The sequence below is a fragment of the Zonotrichia leucophrys genome, chromosome 14 (assembly GCF_028769735.1).
Source record: "Zonotrichia leucophrys gambelii isolate GWCS_2022_RI chromosome 14, RI_Zleu_2.0, whole genome shotgun sequence".
NCBI classification, from domain to species: domain Eukaryota; kingdom Metazoa; phylum Chordata; class Aves; order Passeriformes; family Passerellidae; genus Zonotrichia; species Zonotrichia leucophrys.
In genome coordinates, this window is record NC_088184.1 from 15,479,927 (window position 1) to 15,493,957 (window position 14,031).

Here is a 14,031-nt window from a genome sequence, read left to right on the forward strand (position 1 = left end):
GGCCGGGCGCACGCGCAGAGCCGGGAACCGGGAGCGGACCGGGAGCGGGAGCGGGGCTGGGGGGACACGGGGTGAGGGAGAGCCGCGGGCCGGGCCCACACCCCGCGGGGTGACACAGACCCGCGGGGTGACACAGACCCGCAGGGTGACACAGACCCCGCAGGCTTCAGGGAGTGCCCCGAGCGCGGCGGCTCCGAGAGCGGCGGCACCATGAACGCGGCGCAGGGCACGGTGGGCAGCGACCCGGTCATCCTGGCCACGGCCGGCTACGACCACACAGTGCGGTTCTGGCAGGCCCACAGCGGCATCTGCACCCGCACGGTGCAGCACCAGGACTCCGTATCCTTCCTTCCTGCCCCGCCGCCCCGCGGCTCGGGCCGGCCCCGCCACCGCCGCCGGGCCCGCTCGGGCCCGCTGATGCTGCGTACCGACCTTAACGGCGCCCGCAGCAGGTGAACGCTCTGGAGATCACACCGGACCGGAGCATGATCGCAGCCGCAGGTGAGCCTGAGGTGCTGAGCCTCTGCCCGGTGTGCTGCCGCTGCCGCTGCTGAGCCTCTGCCCGGTGCCCGCAGGGTACCAGCACATCCGCATGTACGACCTCAACTCCAACAACCCCAACCCCGTGATCAACTACGACGGCGTGAGCAAGAACATCACCTCGGTGGGGTTCCACGAGGACGGGCGCTGGATGTACACGGGCGGGGAGGACTGCATGGCCCGCATCTGGGACCTCAGGTGGGCACCGGGGCTGCCCCGGCCTGCAGGGCCGAGCTCACAGCCCTGAGCATCCCTCAGTCACTGTCACAGGTGCCACAAGCCCTGAGCATCCCTTCCTCACTGTCACAGGTGCCATACCCCTCCCTCTCTGTCACAGGTGCCACAAGCCCTGACCATCCCCTCCCTCTCTGTCACAGGTCCCGGAACCTGCAGTGCCAGCGCATTTTCCAGGTGAATGCTCCCATCAACTGTGTCTGCCTGCACCCCAACCAGGTGAGGAAGCTGCCTCCTCTGGGGTTCCCAGCTCAGAATCCTGAGGAACAGCTTAATGCCCATCCCATTCCACCCCTGCCATGGCAGGGACACCTTCCACTGTGCCAGGCTGCTCCAAGCCCCATCCAGCCTGGCTTTGGGCACTGCCAGGGATGCAGGGGCACCCTGTTCCTGTGGCTCCTGTCTGAGGGGCTGCAGAGATGTACCCCAGCAGAAGTTGGGGTACCACAGAGATGGCCTGGGGGCTTCACATGGTGTGTTTGTGCTGATGACCTGGTGGCTGTTGCAAAGGGACAGCACAGGGGCTGCACTGAGCTCATCCCATGGCAGCAAACACGCTCTTGGAGCAGCCTCTGGCCCCCAGCATCCCTGGGGATGGCATGGGAGCAAAGCTGGCAGAGTGGGGGCAGCTGGGGAGCCTGAGGGTGACAACAGTGCCAAGGAAGAGCATCCTGGGGCCTTTGGGTGGGGTTTGGTTGAAGTTCCCCAGTGGGTTCAGCAGCTGTTGCTGAGCAGAGGGAGAGTGGGGGCACTTGAAGAGGCTGAAGGGAGCAGGAGCAGGGAAATCAATAGGGATCAATCAGTGCTAATGGCTGGGCTGGGCTTGCAGGGCTGTGGTTTCGCCTGCAGACAGGGCCGTGCAAACCTCTGTAAAGTCCTGAGTAATGGAAATGTTCCCTTGCAGTTCATTTTGCAAATCAGGAATATCAGGCTAAATTTGAGATCAGTTATTTGGCCCAGACTATCCAAATCATGTAGGATATCCACTGTCCTGTAGTGTCAGTGGTGTGAGAGTGTGTTATGTTAAATGAATATTGCTGAACATAGGCCTTAGATGTGAAATAATCCCTGACCACAGTGCTGCTGAGGTGCAGAGTGCTGGTTTGTGAGCAGAAGGTGGTTAATTAGACCAAAGGTGGCAGCATTTGTTTGGGCAGCTCAGTGGCTCTGCAGTTCCCTCTGCAGAGATGCTGATCCAATTATTCAGGGATTCCTCACGGCCTGAGTAACGCCATGAAAACTTTGGACTCAGCATTTACACCTGCTGAGAGGGGGTGAGGAGCCCAGAAGAGCCTTTTGTGCAGCCAGATAAATGCATTGATGGTGTTTGTCTCCTCAGAAGCAGCCTGTGCTCCCAGGGACAGGATTAGCTGTGCCTGATGACCTGATCTCCTCTAGGGATCCTGCTAAAATTATGGACAGCGCAGGGCTGTCGATAAGGGCCTGGTTGGAGTGGAGACACACCAGCATTGTCTTCTGCTCTGAGCACGGGATCAGAGCCAGGACTCCTGCCCTTGGCTCTTGTCCTTCCCCTGAGAAGGGGAGAGACACAGAAAAACCCACTTCAGGTTGTGTTTTCTGCTATCTGCACCCTTGAGTGCTTCGGTTGTTCAGCGGCCAACCTGCCCTTAATGCTGCCTCTCAGACGTGCTGAAAACCACTTGGCTGCTGTGGCTGTCGTTTGGAGCCATGGCTGTGCCACAAACCTGGAACTGGGACAGCTCTGCTTGCTCTGGGGTTTGGGAAATCAGCAAACCCTTCTGGGGAGGGAAACTGCTTTTTGCAGAGTGTCACAGGAGGGACAGGCTGTGGGACAGCCCTGAGCTAGGGAGAGAGGAGGCAGGACAGGATGGTGCTGCTTAACCCCAGAGCAGGGCTGCAGTGGGGCTGCAGGGGCACAGTGTTGGTGCCAGCTGCAGGCTGCAGGGGCACAGCATGGGTGCCAGCTGCAGGGGCACAGCGTGGGTGCCAGCTGCAGGCTGCAGCTCACAGTGCCCACAGAGCCGTGTGCCCTGCAGGCAGAGCTGATCGTGGGTGACCAGAGCGGGGCCATCCACATCTGGGACCTGAAGACTGACCACAACGAGCAGCTGATCCCCGAGCCCGAGGTGTCGGTGAACTCGGTGCACATCGACCCCGACGCCAGTTACATGGCAGCCGTCAGCAGCTCGGTGAGCCCTGCTGGGGTGGCAGCTGGGCTGGGTGGGCATCCCCCAGCCCGGGCACAGCCTGGGCACAGGTCCCTCTGCTGCAGGGACACTGCTACGTGTGGAACCTGACGGGCGGCATCGGTGAGGAGGTGACACAGCTCATCCCCAAGACCAAGATCCCGGCTCACAACCGCTACGCCCTGCAGTGCAAGTTCAGCCCCGACTCCACGTGAGTGTGGAGCCCTCAGTGCCCTCCCAGGGCAGGCAGGGGCCAGCTGTGCCTCCAGCTGTGCCTCCAGCTGTGCCCCCAGCTGTGCCCCCAGCCGTGGCTGCTGCTGGCTGCACACTGCAGGTTCACAGGGAGGAGTGGGACACAAGGCAGGGCATGTGGCACCGCAGCATTGCTGTCAGGGGTGTGCTCCCTGAGCTCAGCCAGGTTTGCAGCCATGGGCTGTTCTCCAGCTGGGATCCAGCTGCTGCAGTGTGAGCTCCTTCACGGAGTCTGTTCAGCTGGAATCTGCTCAATCTGACAGTGCAGGTGTAAGGAGATCTGATTGCACTGGGGACAGGTCTCCAGGCTGTCACTGGCCCTGGCCCAGGTCTGTGTAACCAGAGGCCCACAGGGGGACAGTGACTGATGAGATTGCCCTCAGATGTCTCCTTCTTGCAGGCTCTTGGCCACCTGTTCTGCAGATCAGACGTGCAAGATCTGGAGGACTTCAAACTTCGCTCTGATGACAGAGCTGAGCATTAAGAGCAACAACCCCGGGGAGACGTCGCGGGGCTGGATGTGGGACTGCGCCTTCTCCGGGGACTCCCAGTACATTGTCACAGGTCAGGCTGCACCTGGGCTGGGCCAGGCCTGAGCAGTGACCCTGGCTGGGACACGGCAGAGCCTGGGGCACTGGGGCTGTGAGGGGAGCAGCCACTGCTGGCTGGAGCATTCTGTGCTGCTGCTCTGGGGCAGCTGTTGGAACTGGAGAGATCTCCAGTGTGCTGTTCATCTCACAGCCTGTTAGTCCCTTGAGCACACCTGTGGTGATTTCCACACTCAGTGCTCTCCAAAAGAGCTAAACCCCACATGCAGAGAAGTGCACTGAGCTGCTCTGCCTTGCTGGTCATCACCAGCCCTAAGGATGGCTGCATGAAGCAAGAGCAAAGTATTTCTTAGAATAATAGTAAAAGAGAAACTTGAAAGGTTATATATATGTATATATCCCACTCTTTCCACTCTGTGTTCCAGCCTCGTCTGATAACCTGGCCAGACTGTGGTGTGTGGAGACAGGGGAGATCAAGAGGGAGTACAGTGGCCACCAGAAAGCCGTGGTCTGCCTGGCCTTCAATGACAGCGTCCTGGGATAACGTGTGGCAAGGACAGCACCTCTGCTCATTCCCCCTTGCCTTGCCTTGCCTCTCCAGAGCCTGGGACACGCTCTGTACCCATCCCCTCCTGTGTGGAGAGGGCTGGGGCTCTGACAGGGGCAGCTGCAGCTGCCTGGGCTGAGAGCAGCCTTCAGCTCCAGGCTGGACATTGCTGACACGTGTGTGGCCCTGAGGGAGGCAGGGTCCCACTGCAGGGACACGGGTACAGCTGCAGGAATCCCTGGGGCACTGGCTGCTGACAGCTCTGGATGTTCCTGTACCCCAGAGTGGGAACAAAATAAACCTCAGCCTTTGCCAGTGGTGGGAGAGGCTGAGCAAAGAGAAGCAGCTCTTGTCTTGGTTTGCAATCCCTTTATTCAAAGTGTTTCACAGAGTGCCTTGGAGAGCTGCTCTCCTAAAGCCAACCACCCCCAGATGTAACAACAACCACCTTGTGCTGAGCAGAGCCTGGAGCCCCAAAACTCCAGCTGCTTCCTGGGATTCCTCTGGGCCTGGCTCTCCTAATTCCTGTGAATGAGGCACAGGAGCAGAGCTGCAGTGTCTGTGCTGACAGTGCTGAGCAGAGGCCTCCTGCTTCTCTAAACTCTCCTGATGCTGCTTCTCTAAACTCTGCTGACCTGCAGCACAGAATCAGCAGGAAGCTCTGGGGATGCTGTGGGTGTTCCTTTCCTCGTGGAGGTCAGAGGCTGTTGAGGAATCCAGTCCAAGTGTGAGGGCACAGAGGGGCTGTGGCTGCAGCACTCACTCGGGCAGGTAATAGAAGCAGATGGAGACACAGATGTTGCTGGGGAAGCAGATGTCAATGCACAGGTAGATGAGGCGCTGCCTCCCCGGCCCTGCCAAGGAGCAAGGACAGCAGTGAGAGCAGTGCTGTGGTCCCCAGGGATGCTTTGGTCCTGCTGAGTCCCCGGGGAGCTGAGCAAAGGGAAAGCCTCAGGGAATGACCTTTCTCATTCAAGCTGGAGTCAGATGGAGCAGGCTGACAGCTCAGCAGGCTGCTTTGGCTGAGGATGAAGGTGGCAGGGATTAAGCAGTGATGTCTCAGGGAAGCTCTGGGTGCTGGCTGTGCTGTGCTGTGCTGCTGGGGCAGCTCTGAGCCCATCCCAGTGCCACGGCTCAGGACAGGGGTGGGTACGAGCCAGCACTCAGGGGTGGTGGACAATGGTCTGATTTTGCACTAGAGGTCACCTGTCCTGGCCCTTGGCAGCCTGTCCTGGGGGGCATCAGCTGCTGTGCAGCACAGGCTGATCCTCTTAGAGGTGCTGGCAAAGCTGCAGCCTGCCCTGCCAGGGGAGTGCCCCACTTACCGTGGGCTCTGCGCACCCAGAGGATGGAGGAGTGCTCACACAGGCTCTGCACAGCCTCCCCCAGCGCCCTGGGCTCCAGCTGCTGCCCGGCCACAATGCCCAGGAACTCCCTGTAGAACTTGGTCTGGTTGTTGGGCTGGAGCAGCTGCTCGGCCTGAAAGAAACGGCGCCGTTGGTTCCTGCAAGGCAGGCACTGTGTGTGTCCCCAGAGCCCTGCTCAGCTCGCAGGGCACCCAGCAGTGCTCTGTGCCCCAGCAGGTGTCTCCTGCCAGCTGCCCTGTCCAGCTCCCAGCTCTCATTGCCTGTCTGTGGGCTGCTGGCAACCCCAGCACTCCCAAGTTTTATTTCCATTTAGGAGCCTCAGGGCTGGGCAGGTGCTTTCCTCTCCCTGCATCCCTTTTGGGAGCCTGTGTTCCTACACTTCTCTGGGAGTAAGGACCAAGGAGCCCCCAGGAGGAAAATGGAAATGGATAGCAGATGGCAGGGGCACAAAACCATGGGGCTTTCTGTCTCCTGGGAATGGAATCTGCCCCTGCCCAGGCATCCACTGACACTTTGTTCTGAGGGTCCTTGTGCATGATTGCCTCCAACCTTGTCCTTCCCTGGCAGTTGGTAACAAACCCCTTTTGTTTTTCCTCCCCCAGATTTTTGAGCAGGTAACAGAACCCGGTGGGAGCAGGTCCTGCAGGAGCCCTGCCATTCACCTCCATGGGACACATCCCCTGCCCCAGGCTGCTTCCCACAGCAACCAGGGCATGGATAAAGGCAGGAGCTGGGAGCCCAGCCTGGGGCACAGCTCTGCTCCTGTGAGCAATGAATGCCCCACAACAGGGGCTGGGAGAGCCCTGCCCTGGCTCCTTGGGGCAAATCCCCACAAGGAGAGCACTCAGTGACCCAGTGCAAAGCCCAATCCACCCCCCAGCTGTCCCGGGAGTGCTGCAGCAGCTGCTCACGCTGTGCTCGGAGGTGTTGAGAGCCATCTGCAGGTCCCAGGGCTCCATCCTCCTCAGGTAGCAGGCTCGCTGCTCCAGCGGCTTGTAGCACACGTAGCCCTGTCAGATGGACAGATGTGGGCAGATGTGCCCTTGGAGCAGGCAGCACACGCCCACCCTGGCCCAGGAGAGCCCTGAAGAGCCCATTCCCTTTGCCCTGCTCTGAATTGATGATTAAAGGTGCAGAGGGAGGCAGGGCTGCCCCAGCACTCACGTTCCTGCTGTCGTACAGCACCACGGCGCTCAGGTTGCTCCGGGAGGTGATGTAGTAGGTGACAGTGCTCCTGGCCTTGTCCACCACGGCTGTCTGGTTCCTCAGCGGGTCCTGCTGGCCCTGCAGGGTCACTCGGAGGAGCTGGGAGCCAGCCTGGGCACGAGGAGAGGGAGGGCAGCACCCACCAGCAGCTGCTCTGTGTGTGTGTGTGTGCAGCATCTCCCACCCACAGCCCCGGCTGGCCCCGTGCTCCCCCTGCTCCTGGCTGGCTCAGCAGTGGGGAGGAGCAGGCTCTGACCCAGGGGAAGGGTGATCCAGCACTCCATCCTCACCCCCAGTGCCCCTCGTGCCAAGGGCAGCAGGGGCTGGAGGAAAGGGCCAGGACTCCCTGCCCCTCCTGCACCTCCCTGCTCTGGCCAGGGACTGACCCAGCCAGACTCAGCCCACCCATCCCTCCTGGAGCTGCTTCCCACACAGCCCAGCTGCCTGCCCAGATCAGCATCCCTTACCTGGGCAGAGCTGGGGGAGAAGCTGAGAACCCCCACGACACTGACACCAACAACTGCAAAAAACAACAAGGCAACGGACAAGATGATCCAGAAGGTCCTGGAGGGAGCTGGGAGGTGTGCTGGGGCCCTCCTGTCCTGGGAGCCAGGCAAAAGAAGGAGGAACAGGAGTTAAAATTGACTCTTCTGCCAATTCTTCTGCATCAAGCAAGTTTCCGGCTCATGACACAAACCCTAGTGCACTCTGGTTGTAGTGCAGAGCTGCCAAACCATTGCAGCACCTGGAGTAACCCCACAGTGCTGGAATTCAGATCCAGCATCCTGGTACCCAGCACTGGCACCGCCAGCAAAGCTGCAAAGCCCCAGGGCAGGGCTGGAGCAGCAGCTTTCCAGACACAGGGAACAACAAATTAAATTATTGTGGTTTACAGCAGAAATCCCCAGCGGGACAGTCAGCATTGGAATCAGACCCTGTGTGGAGTGATCCTGCTTCTGTCCCCTCCCTGTGCTGGGCTCTGCTGGATTTTCTTGCGAAATTATTCTCCATGAGACCTAGGAAAAGAGCTTGGCAGCGCTGTGACATTTCTATTGGCTCTATTAATTTACTCTAATTCTTATATTGAAGCAATTAAATTTAACTTCATGGCACATAACGGGATTTTTACAAAGCAGAAAATGTGCTTTCAATAATCTCAAACACAGCCCACATTTAAAAAATAACCTGTTTCTCAATCCTCTGAAGGACAGAGACATTCAATCCATGCCCAGGATTACATGTGCTCCAGCTGCATGAGGATGGGCTCACCCAGCCTGGGGACAGTTTATGGATCTTTATTGGAAACAGGGAACTCCCAGGCTATTCCCTGAGAAAAGCAGTGAGGTAAAACTGCACCTATGTGAAATCCTATCAATTCCAGCAGAGCAGAGCCCCAGCCCTGCAGTGCCTGGCAGATTTTCAATAACCAATGGAATATGGAATTCCCTGTGGTGGGAAAGGTGCAGATAAAAGAACTCCAGCAGCTCCCAGCCCTCAGCAGGGCAGAGCTCACCCCCATCCCGAGCAGCCTGGCCGTGGCTCCTCTGCCCTGGAACCTGAGCAGGTAAACCCGGGCACCCCCAAGGCACCTCAGCCCGGGTGACAGCAGCTCCTGGCAGGAGCTGGGCTGGGGATCAACAGAACCCTCCCAGGATCCGTGGGAATGGCAGGAGCTCTGCCCCTTGGATGGGATCAGGCAAGCACAGAGACTGCAGGGGCAGGGAATACTCAGGAATACTCACTGCAGGGGCAGGGAATGCTCAGCAATACTCACTGCAGGACAGGGAATGCTCAGGAATACTCAGGAATACTCACTGCAGGACAGGGAATGCTCAGGAATACTCACTGCAGGACAGGGAAAGCTCAGGAATGCTCAGGAATACTCACTGCAGGGGCAGGGAATGCTCAGCAATACTCACTGCAGGACAGGGAATGCTCAGCAATACTCACTGCAGGGGCAGGAATCTCAGGAATACTCACTGCAGGACAGGGAAAGCTCAGGAATACTCACTGCAGGGAAGAGGAATGCTCAGAAATACTCAGGCAGGGGCCCGGAATGCTCAGGAACATGCAGTCTCAGCAATACTCACTGCAGGGCAGGGAATGCTCAGGAATACTCACTGCAGGGATGCCAGAATATCAGAGGCAGGAAGCTCAGCAATATCACTGCAGGGGCAGGGAATGCTCAGTAATACTCACTGCAGGGGCAGGGAATGCTCAGGAATACTCACTGCAGGACAGGGAATGCTCAGCAATACTCACTGCAGGGGCAGCAGGGCCGGCACCGTCCCCTCCTTCCATCCTCCCTTCAGACAAGGACCCGGCTGCTGTGGCTCTGCCTGCTGCCCACGCTCAGGCTGGGCATGGTCCCGGCTCCAGGCACACCGGGGGAACCTGGCCGTGTGTCCGGGGGCCATAAATACCTGAGCCCATAAATACCTGTCCCTGGCAGCCCGGGGGCTCTGTGGGACCCGAAACCTGAGTGGGGAGCGGGAGCTGAGCGCTGCTGTCAGTGCCGGGCGCGGCTCTTCCTGCCCAGGTGGGAGCCACAATGGGGGCCTTTGTGTGCCCAGGGGCTGGCACGGCCCTGCACGGCCCAGCTGAGGCTCCTGGAGAGATCAAATGGCCAGAGGACAGTGGCAGCCTGCCCGTGTGGCAGCAGCAATTGCCACACGGCAATGGGAGCTCCTGGGCTGGAGCCAGGTGCTGATCCTGCTGTCCCTGCAGGGCGGCACAGACACACGGACACACCTGTGCCACCCTGCAGGGAACGGGAAAAGGGCTGTGCCACCAAGTCACTGCCACAGCCTGCGCTGCTGTCACACTGTCACCTGTGTCCTGAGAACCTCCCTGTGGGAGCAGCATTCCCTGAGCACCCAGATCTAAGCAGTCCAGGAGCCCCCAGAACGTTCCAGACCCGCCAGCCAGACACAACCAAGGTGTGGAGGCAAGGAAAAGCCAAGAATTCCTTCATGTGATGTCTACCCAGGGAAAATGCAGGTTTTGGACATTTTCCTGTCATGCACAGCCCAGGGCTGAACAAACTGGGTGAAGGGAGCCCACAGGAAAGGAGAAAAGGGACTTTGGCCAAGGGCATGGGCAGGGCAAAGGGGAATGGCAGAGGGTGAGATGAGGTGTTGGAAAGAAACTCTTCCCTGTGAGGGTGGGCAGGCCCTGGCACAGGTGCCCAGAGCAGCTGTGGCTGCCATGGATCCCTGGCAGTGCCCAGGCCAGGCTGGAGCACCTGGCACAGTGAAGGTGTCCCTGCCATGGCAGGGGTGGCACTGGGTGGGCTTTGAGGTCCCTTCCACCCCAAACCATCCCTGACCCCCAGGATTCCCAATGCTCAGGACACCAGAACACACGGTGAGACAACGCTGGGGAGAGCAGGTTTGAGAGTTTAATGGGAATTCAAGTAGAGGATTAGGAACAGTTTGGAAGCCAGAACAGAGATTTGAAGCACGACTGACAGCACCAGCAGCACATTCCAGCACCCCTGAGCCCAGGCAGGGACAGAGCTGCCTGAGGGATGCTGGGCTCTCTCCTGGCCTTTTCCTGACACAAAAAGCACCAGAAACAGAGACTGAATCCAAACCCACACTGTTACATCAGACACGACCTGCAGTGAGTCCACAATGTCCATCTCCACGTTACCCAGACCAGGGGTAAGTTCTGCCTCCGGGACTTTGCAGGAGAGATTTTCCACACTTCCTTCCACAACTCCACATAACAAACAACAGCCTTGCAGAGGTTCAGCCAGTGCTCTGGGAACACTGAGAGCCTCTGCACTGCAGGGTTATTGCTGTGCAAAGAAGGTGACAAGTTACCAGGCAGGAAATCAGCACTGCCCGAGCTCCTCAGCTGGACAGGAAGGAAAACCAGTGCTTAAATTGAACTGTAGGTACTGGAATCTATGCAATAAAAGCGAGTTATTTGCATATATAATTTTCAATTATTTCTGTAATGCAAAAGCTTTCACTGTGGGATTCAGGCAGCACAAAAACCACCCTGTGGTGAGCCCCTCATTGCCCAATCCCACCTGGAGATCAAAGAGAATCATCCCTGAGCAAGCCAGCACTCCTCACCACCCAGCGTGCACACACCGAAGATCTGAACCTCAGGGATGGAAGGAAGCACGAGCTGCTGTCACACACACCCGGAGCCACAGGGCTCCCTGGGGACAGCTGTCCTGGGCACTACACCCATCCACGGACTGAGCAGGAACTGGGATTGTGCACTAAAGCCAAGGCAAGCGGCTCAGTGATGCTGAGGGAAGTGCAGGAGCTCGGCACACATTGATCCTGGGATTTCTGGGAAGCAGCAGGAATGAGGGACAGTCCTGTGTGGCTGCAGACTCTCTGCATTACCAAATACAACCGTTCAGGAGAATTAAATCAGTGCTAAGTACATTCCTCTCATCCTCCCTCCTGGGAAACAAGATATATTATCATAGACTCTATTTATAATTTAAATATATTCTAACTTTATGCTCAGGGAGTGGCAGTGTGTACAAGTGCTTTACACACTCTCGACCTTGGACAGACACTGTGCAGCAGACAAGGTCTGGAATTGTGTGGGATCATCCCAATCTGCATCACAAGTGCAATGTGCAGTGAAATGAAAGAGATGAATTTGTGTGACCTGACGTGGGGCTGTGCCCCTCAACAGGGGCCCAGCTGGGAAAAAGAGTCACCCCAAGGGCACACACCAGCTCCACCAGTGCTTCCAAGCACAACCAGAGTTACTGCACATCCCAAGAGTCGTTTCCCTGAACAGACCGGGCTGAGCCATGGCCCAGCCTGGCCAGGACATGATCCTTCCCCTCAGATCACCCAGCTCCAGCCCAGCCCAGAGGAGCTGTGCCGTGGATCCAGCACTGGATCGATGCACGATAACCAAACCCAGCCCCAAGCCCAGCCCCTGTAACGCCCCCTTTGTTCAAAGTGCATTTCAGACGGAGATGTAAACAGAATCATACCGAGAGGACAGAGAGGAGACAAGCGAAGGGTTCTACCCTGGGGAGTACCTAGTGAGTGCGTGGGTTACTGCCAGGGGCTGCTGCAGGGCTGCCCCGAGCCCCTCACTGCCCCAGGGCCGGCAGCAGGTCGGCGATGCTGTCCACGTAGAAATCGGGGACCAGGCTGTGCCTGGCGGGACAGCCGCTGTCCTGGTGGCCCCGCACCTCGTCCAGGGCCGTCACCCCGGTCAGCGTGAGCAGCGTGGTCAGCCCGCAGCTGTTGCCCATCAGGATGTCCGTGTCCAGCCTGTCCCCCACCATGATGGTGCGAGCGGGGTCCACCGGGAACTCCTGCGCCACGCAGTCGAACATGAAGCGGTTGGGCTTGCCCACGATGAACGCCTCGCGCTGCGCTGCCGTCTCCACGGCCTTCACCAGGCATCCTGTCCCTGGGGAACAGACAGAGGGGTTAGGGACAGACAGAGGGGTTAGGGACAGACAGAGGGCATCTCCACGGCCTTCACCAGGCATCCCGTCCCTGGGGAACAGACAGAGGGGTTAGGGACAGACAGAGGGGTTAGGGACAGACAGAGAGGGGTTAGGGACAGACAGAGGGGGGTTAGGGACAGACAGAGGGGTTAGGGACAGACAGAGTGTCCATGGCCTTCCCCAGGCATCCCAGCTTTCACCAGGCATCCTGTCCCTGGGGAACACAGAGAGAGGGGTTAGGGACAGACAGAGGGGTTAGGGACAGACAGAAGGCATCTCCATGGCCTTCACCAGCCATCCTGTCCCTAGGGAAACACAGAGAGGGATTAGGGACAAGAGTCTCCACAGCCTTCACCAGGCATTCCATGCCTGTAGGATCATTCAGAGGGATTAGAGACAGAAGGCTCTCAGCGCCCACACGAGCCAGGACAAATCTGCTCAGGTCACTGGGAATGGACACCTCAGCTTTGCAGGCAGAGGGACGGGGGGGTCCCAGGAGAGGTAATGCTTAAAGCCTGCCAGGAGGTGGGAATTCCGTCCCGCAGCGCCAAAAGGGAACTGCTATTCTCAAGTAAAGGATCAATAAGGATTCCCTCTCTTTCGTCCGGGGTGCTGTGGAGGAAAGGCTCCGGGACACCGAGGCTGCCTCAAAGAATCCCAGGATAGCTGGAGGGGACCTCTGGAGACCATCCAGTCCAACCCCCGTACCAGGCAGGGCCACCTGGATTAGGTGACACAGGAATGTGCCAAGGCGAGTCTGGAACATCTCCAGAGACAGAGACTCCGTGACCTCCCAGGGCAGCTGCTCCAGGGCACTGCCACTCCCCAGGGAAAAGGTCCTTCCTGAGGCTGAGCTGGAACTTTTGCGTTTTATCACCACGACACCGAGGCACGGAGAGCGCCCCTCCCCGGGCCCACCCGCTCCGCCCCCCGGCCCCGCGCACCGGGGATGCCGGCGCCGCCCTCGAGCGGCAGCCGGTGGTCGCGGTTGGTGCCGACCAGGAGGCACTCGGGGCCGCCGCGCAGGAGGTACCGCAGCGCCTGGCACAGCTTGGCGTAGCTGAAGTGCTCGTCGAAGCCCACGAGCACGGCGCGCACGGCGGGCTCCAGCGGCGCCTGCACCCAGTCGGCGGGCGCGGGCCCGGGCAGGGCGGCGGGCCCGGTGCCCACGTGCGGGATGCCCACGGCCTCCAGCTCGGCGGCCAGCGCGGCGCTGCCCAGCACGTAGGCGGCGGCGCCGGGCGGCAGCGCCTGCCGCAGGTAGCGGGCGGCGCAGAAGGCCGAGCTGAAGATGTGCCGGGGCTCGGCGGGCGGGAAGCCCAGGCGCCGCAGCTTCTCGGTGTAGGCCGCGCGCGTCCGCCCGCTGTTGTTGGTCACGTAGCACAGCCGCTTGCCCGCCGCCGCCAGCCGCTCCAGCGCCGCCGCCGCGCCGCTCACGGCCGCCTCGCCCCGCCACAGGACGCCGTCGCAGTCGAAGAGCAGCGTGTCGGCGTTGGCGAGCGCAGCCCGCGCCGCCTCGCCCTCCAGCCGCCGGCAGCGCCGCGGGCCGCCCGCCGCCATCCCGTCCGCCATGGCCGCGCCGCCGCGCCCGAGAGCCCCGCGCACCGCATTGGCCGCGCCGCGCCCCGCGCCCGCCGCCCGCGCCTCCCCATTGGCCGCGCCCCGCACGGACTGCGTCCCCATTGGGCGGCGCTGCTGGCGGCCACGCCCTCCCCGCCGGGAG

The 14,031-nt window shown here is 59.8% G+C and overlaps 3 protein-coding genes across 3 annotated transcripts; 1 reads left to right on the forward strand and 2 right to left on the reverse strand.

Annotated features, from left to right (window-relative positions):
* MLST8 (MTOR associated protein, LST8 homolog) lies at positions 1-4,634 on the forward strand. The gene is made up of 8 exons (XM_064726215.1): positions 1-339; positions 450-501; positions 576-738; positions 918-993; positions 2,793-2,945; positions 3,029-3,153; positions 3,595-3,758; positions 4,168-4,634. The coding sequence occupies exons 1-8, from the start codon at positions 211-213 to the stop codon at positions 4,284-4,286; spliced, it is 981 nt and encodes a 326-aa protein (XP_064582285.1). The 5' UTR covers positions 1-210; the 3' UTR covers positions 4,287-4,634.
* Positions 4,635-4,663: 29 nt separating this feature from the next.
* Positions 4,664-10,505, reverse strand: BRICD5 (BRICHOS domain containing 5). Its single transcript, XM_064726320.1, has 7 exons — positions 10,462-10,505; positions 7,330-7,426; positions 6,821-6,973; positions 6,568-6,666; positions 5,615-5,768; positions 4,925-5,143; positions 4,664-4,814 (listed from the first exon to the last, which is right to left on the reverse strand). Exons 1-6 carry the CDS (start codon positions 10,503-10,505, stop codon positions 5,049-5,051), a joined length of 642 nt encoding a protein of 213 aa, XP_064582390.1. The 3' UTR covers positions 4,664-4,814; positions 4,925-5,048.
* PGP (phosphoglycolate phosphatase) lies at positions 10,240-13,991 on the reverse strand. Its single transcript, XM_064726235.1, has 2 exons — positions 13,253-13,991; positions 10,240-12,268 (listed from the first exon to the last, which is right to left on the reverse strand). The coding sequence occupies exons 1-2, from the start codon at positions 13,989-13,991 to the stop codon at positions 11,943-11,945; spliced, it is 1,065 nt and encodes a 354-aa protein (XP_064582305.1). The 3' UTR covers positions 10,240-11,942.
* Positions 13,992-14,031: the final 40 nt, after the last annotated feature.

What these genes read in the sequence shown, in the direction of transcription:
- MLST8 (XM_064726215.1), top strand. Translation starts at nt 211, where the DNA reads ATGAACGCGGCGCAGGGCACGGTGGGCAGCGACCCGGTCATCCTGGCC. An exon ending in CGGTGCAGCACCAGGACTCC is followed by an intron (nt 340 to 449) that starts GTATCCTTCCTT and finishes CGGCGCCCGCAG; the next exon opens with CAGGTGAACGCTCTGGAGAT. An exon ending in GCCCGCATCTGGGACCTCAG is followed by an intron (nt 739 to 917) that starts GTGGGCACCGGG and finishes TCTCTGTCACAG; the next exon opens with GTCCCGGAACCTGCAGTGCC.
- BRICD5 (XM_064726320.1), bottom strand. Translation starts at nt 10,505, where the DNA reads ATGGACATTGTGGACTCACTGCAGGTCGTGTCTGATGTAACAGT. An exon ending in TCTCCCCCAGCTCTGCCCAG is followed by an intron (nt 6,974 to 7,329) that starts GTAAGGGATGCT and finishes CCTCGTGCCCAG; the next exon opens with GCTGGCTCCCAGCTCCTCCG. An exon ending in TCAACACCTCCGAGCACAGC is followed by an intron (nt 5,769 to 6,567) that starts GTGAGCAGCTGC and finishes CGTTTCTTTCAG; the next exon opens with GCCGAGCAGCTGCTCCAGCC.
- PGP (XM_064726235.1), bottom strand. Translation starts at nt 13,991, where the DNA reads ATGGGGACGCAGTCCGTGCGGGGCGCGGCCAATGGGGAGGCGCGGGCG. An exon ending in GGGCGGCGCCGGCATCCCCG is followed by an intron (nt 12,269 to 13,252) that starts GTGCGCGGGGCC and finishes TCTGTTCCCCAG; the next exon opens with GGACAGGATGCCTGGTGAAG.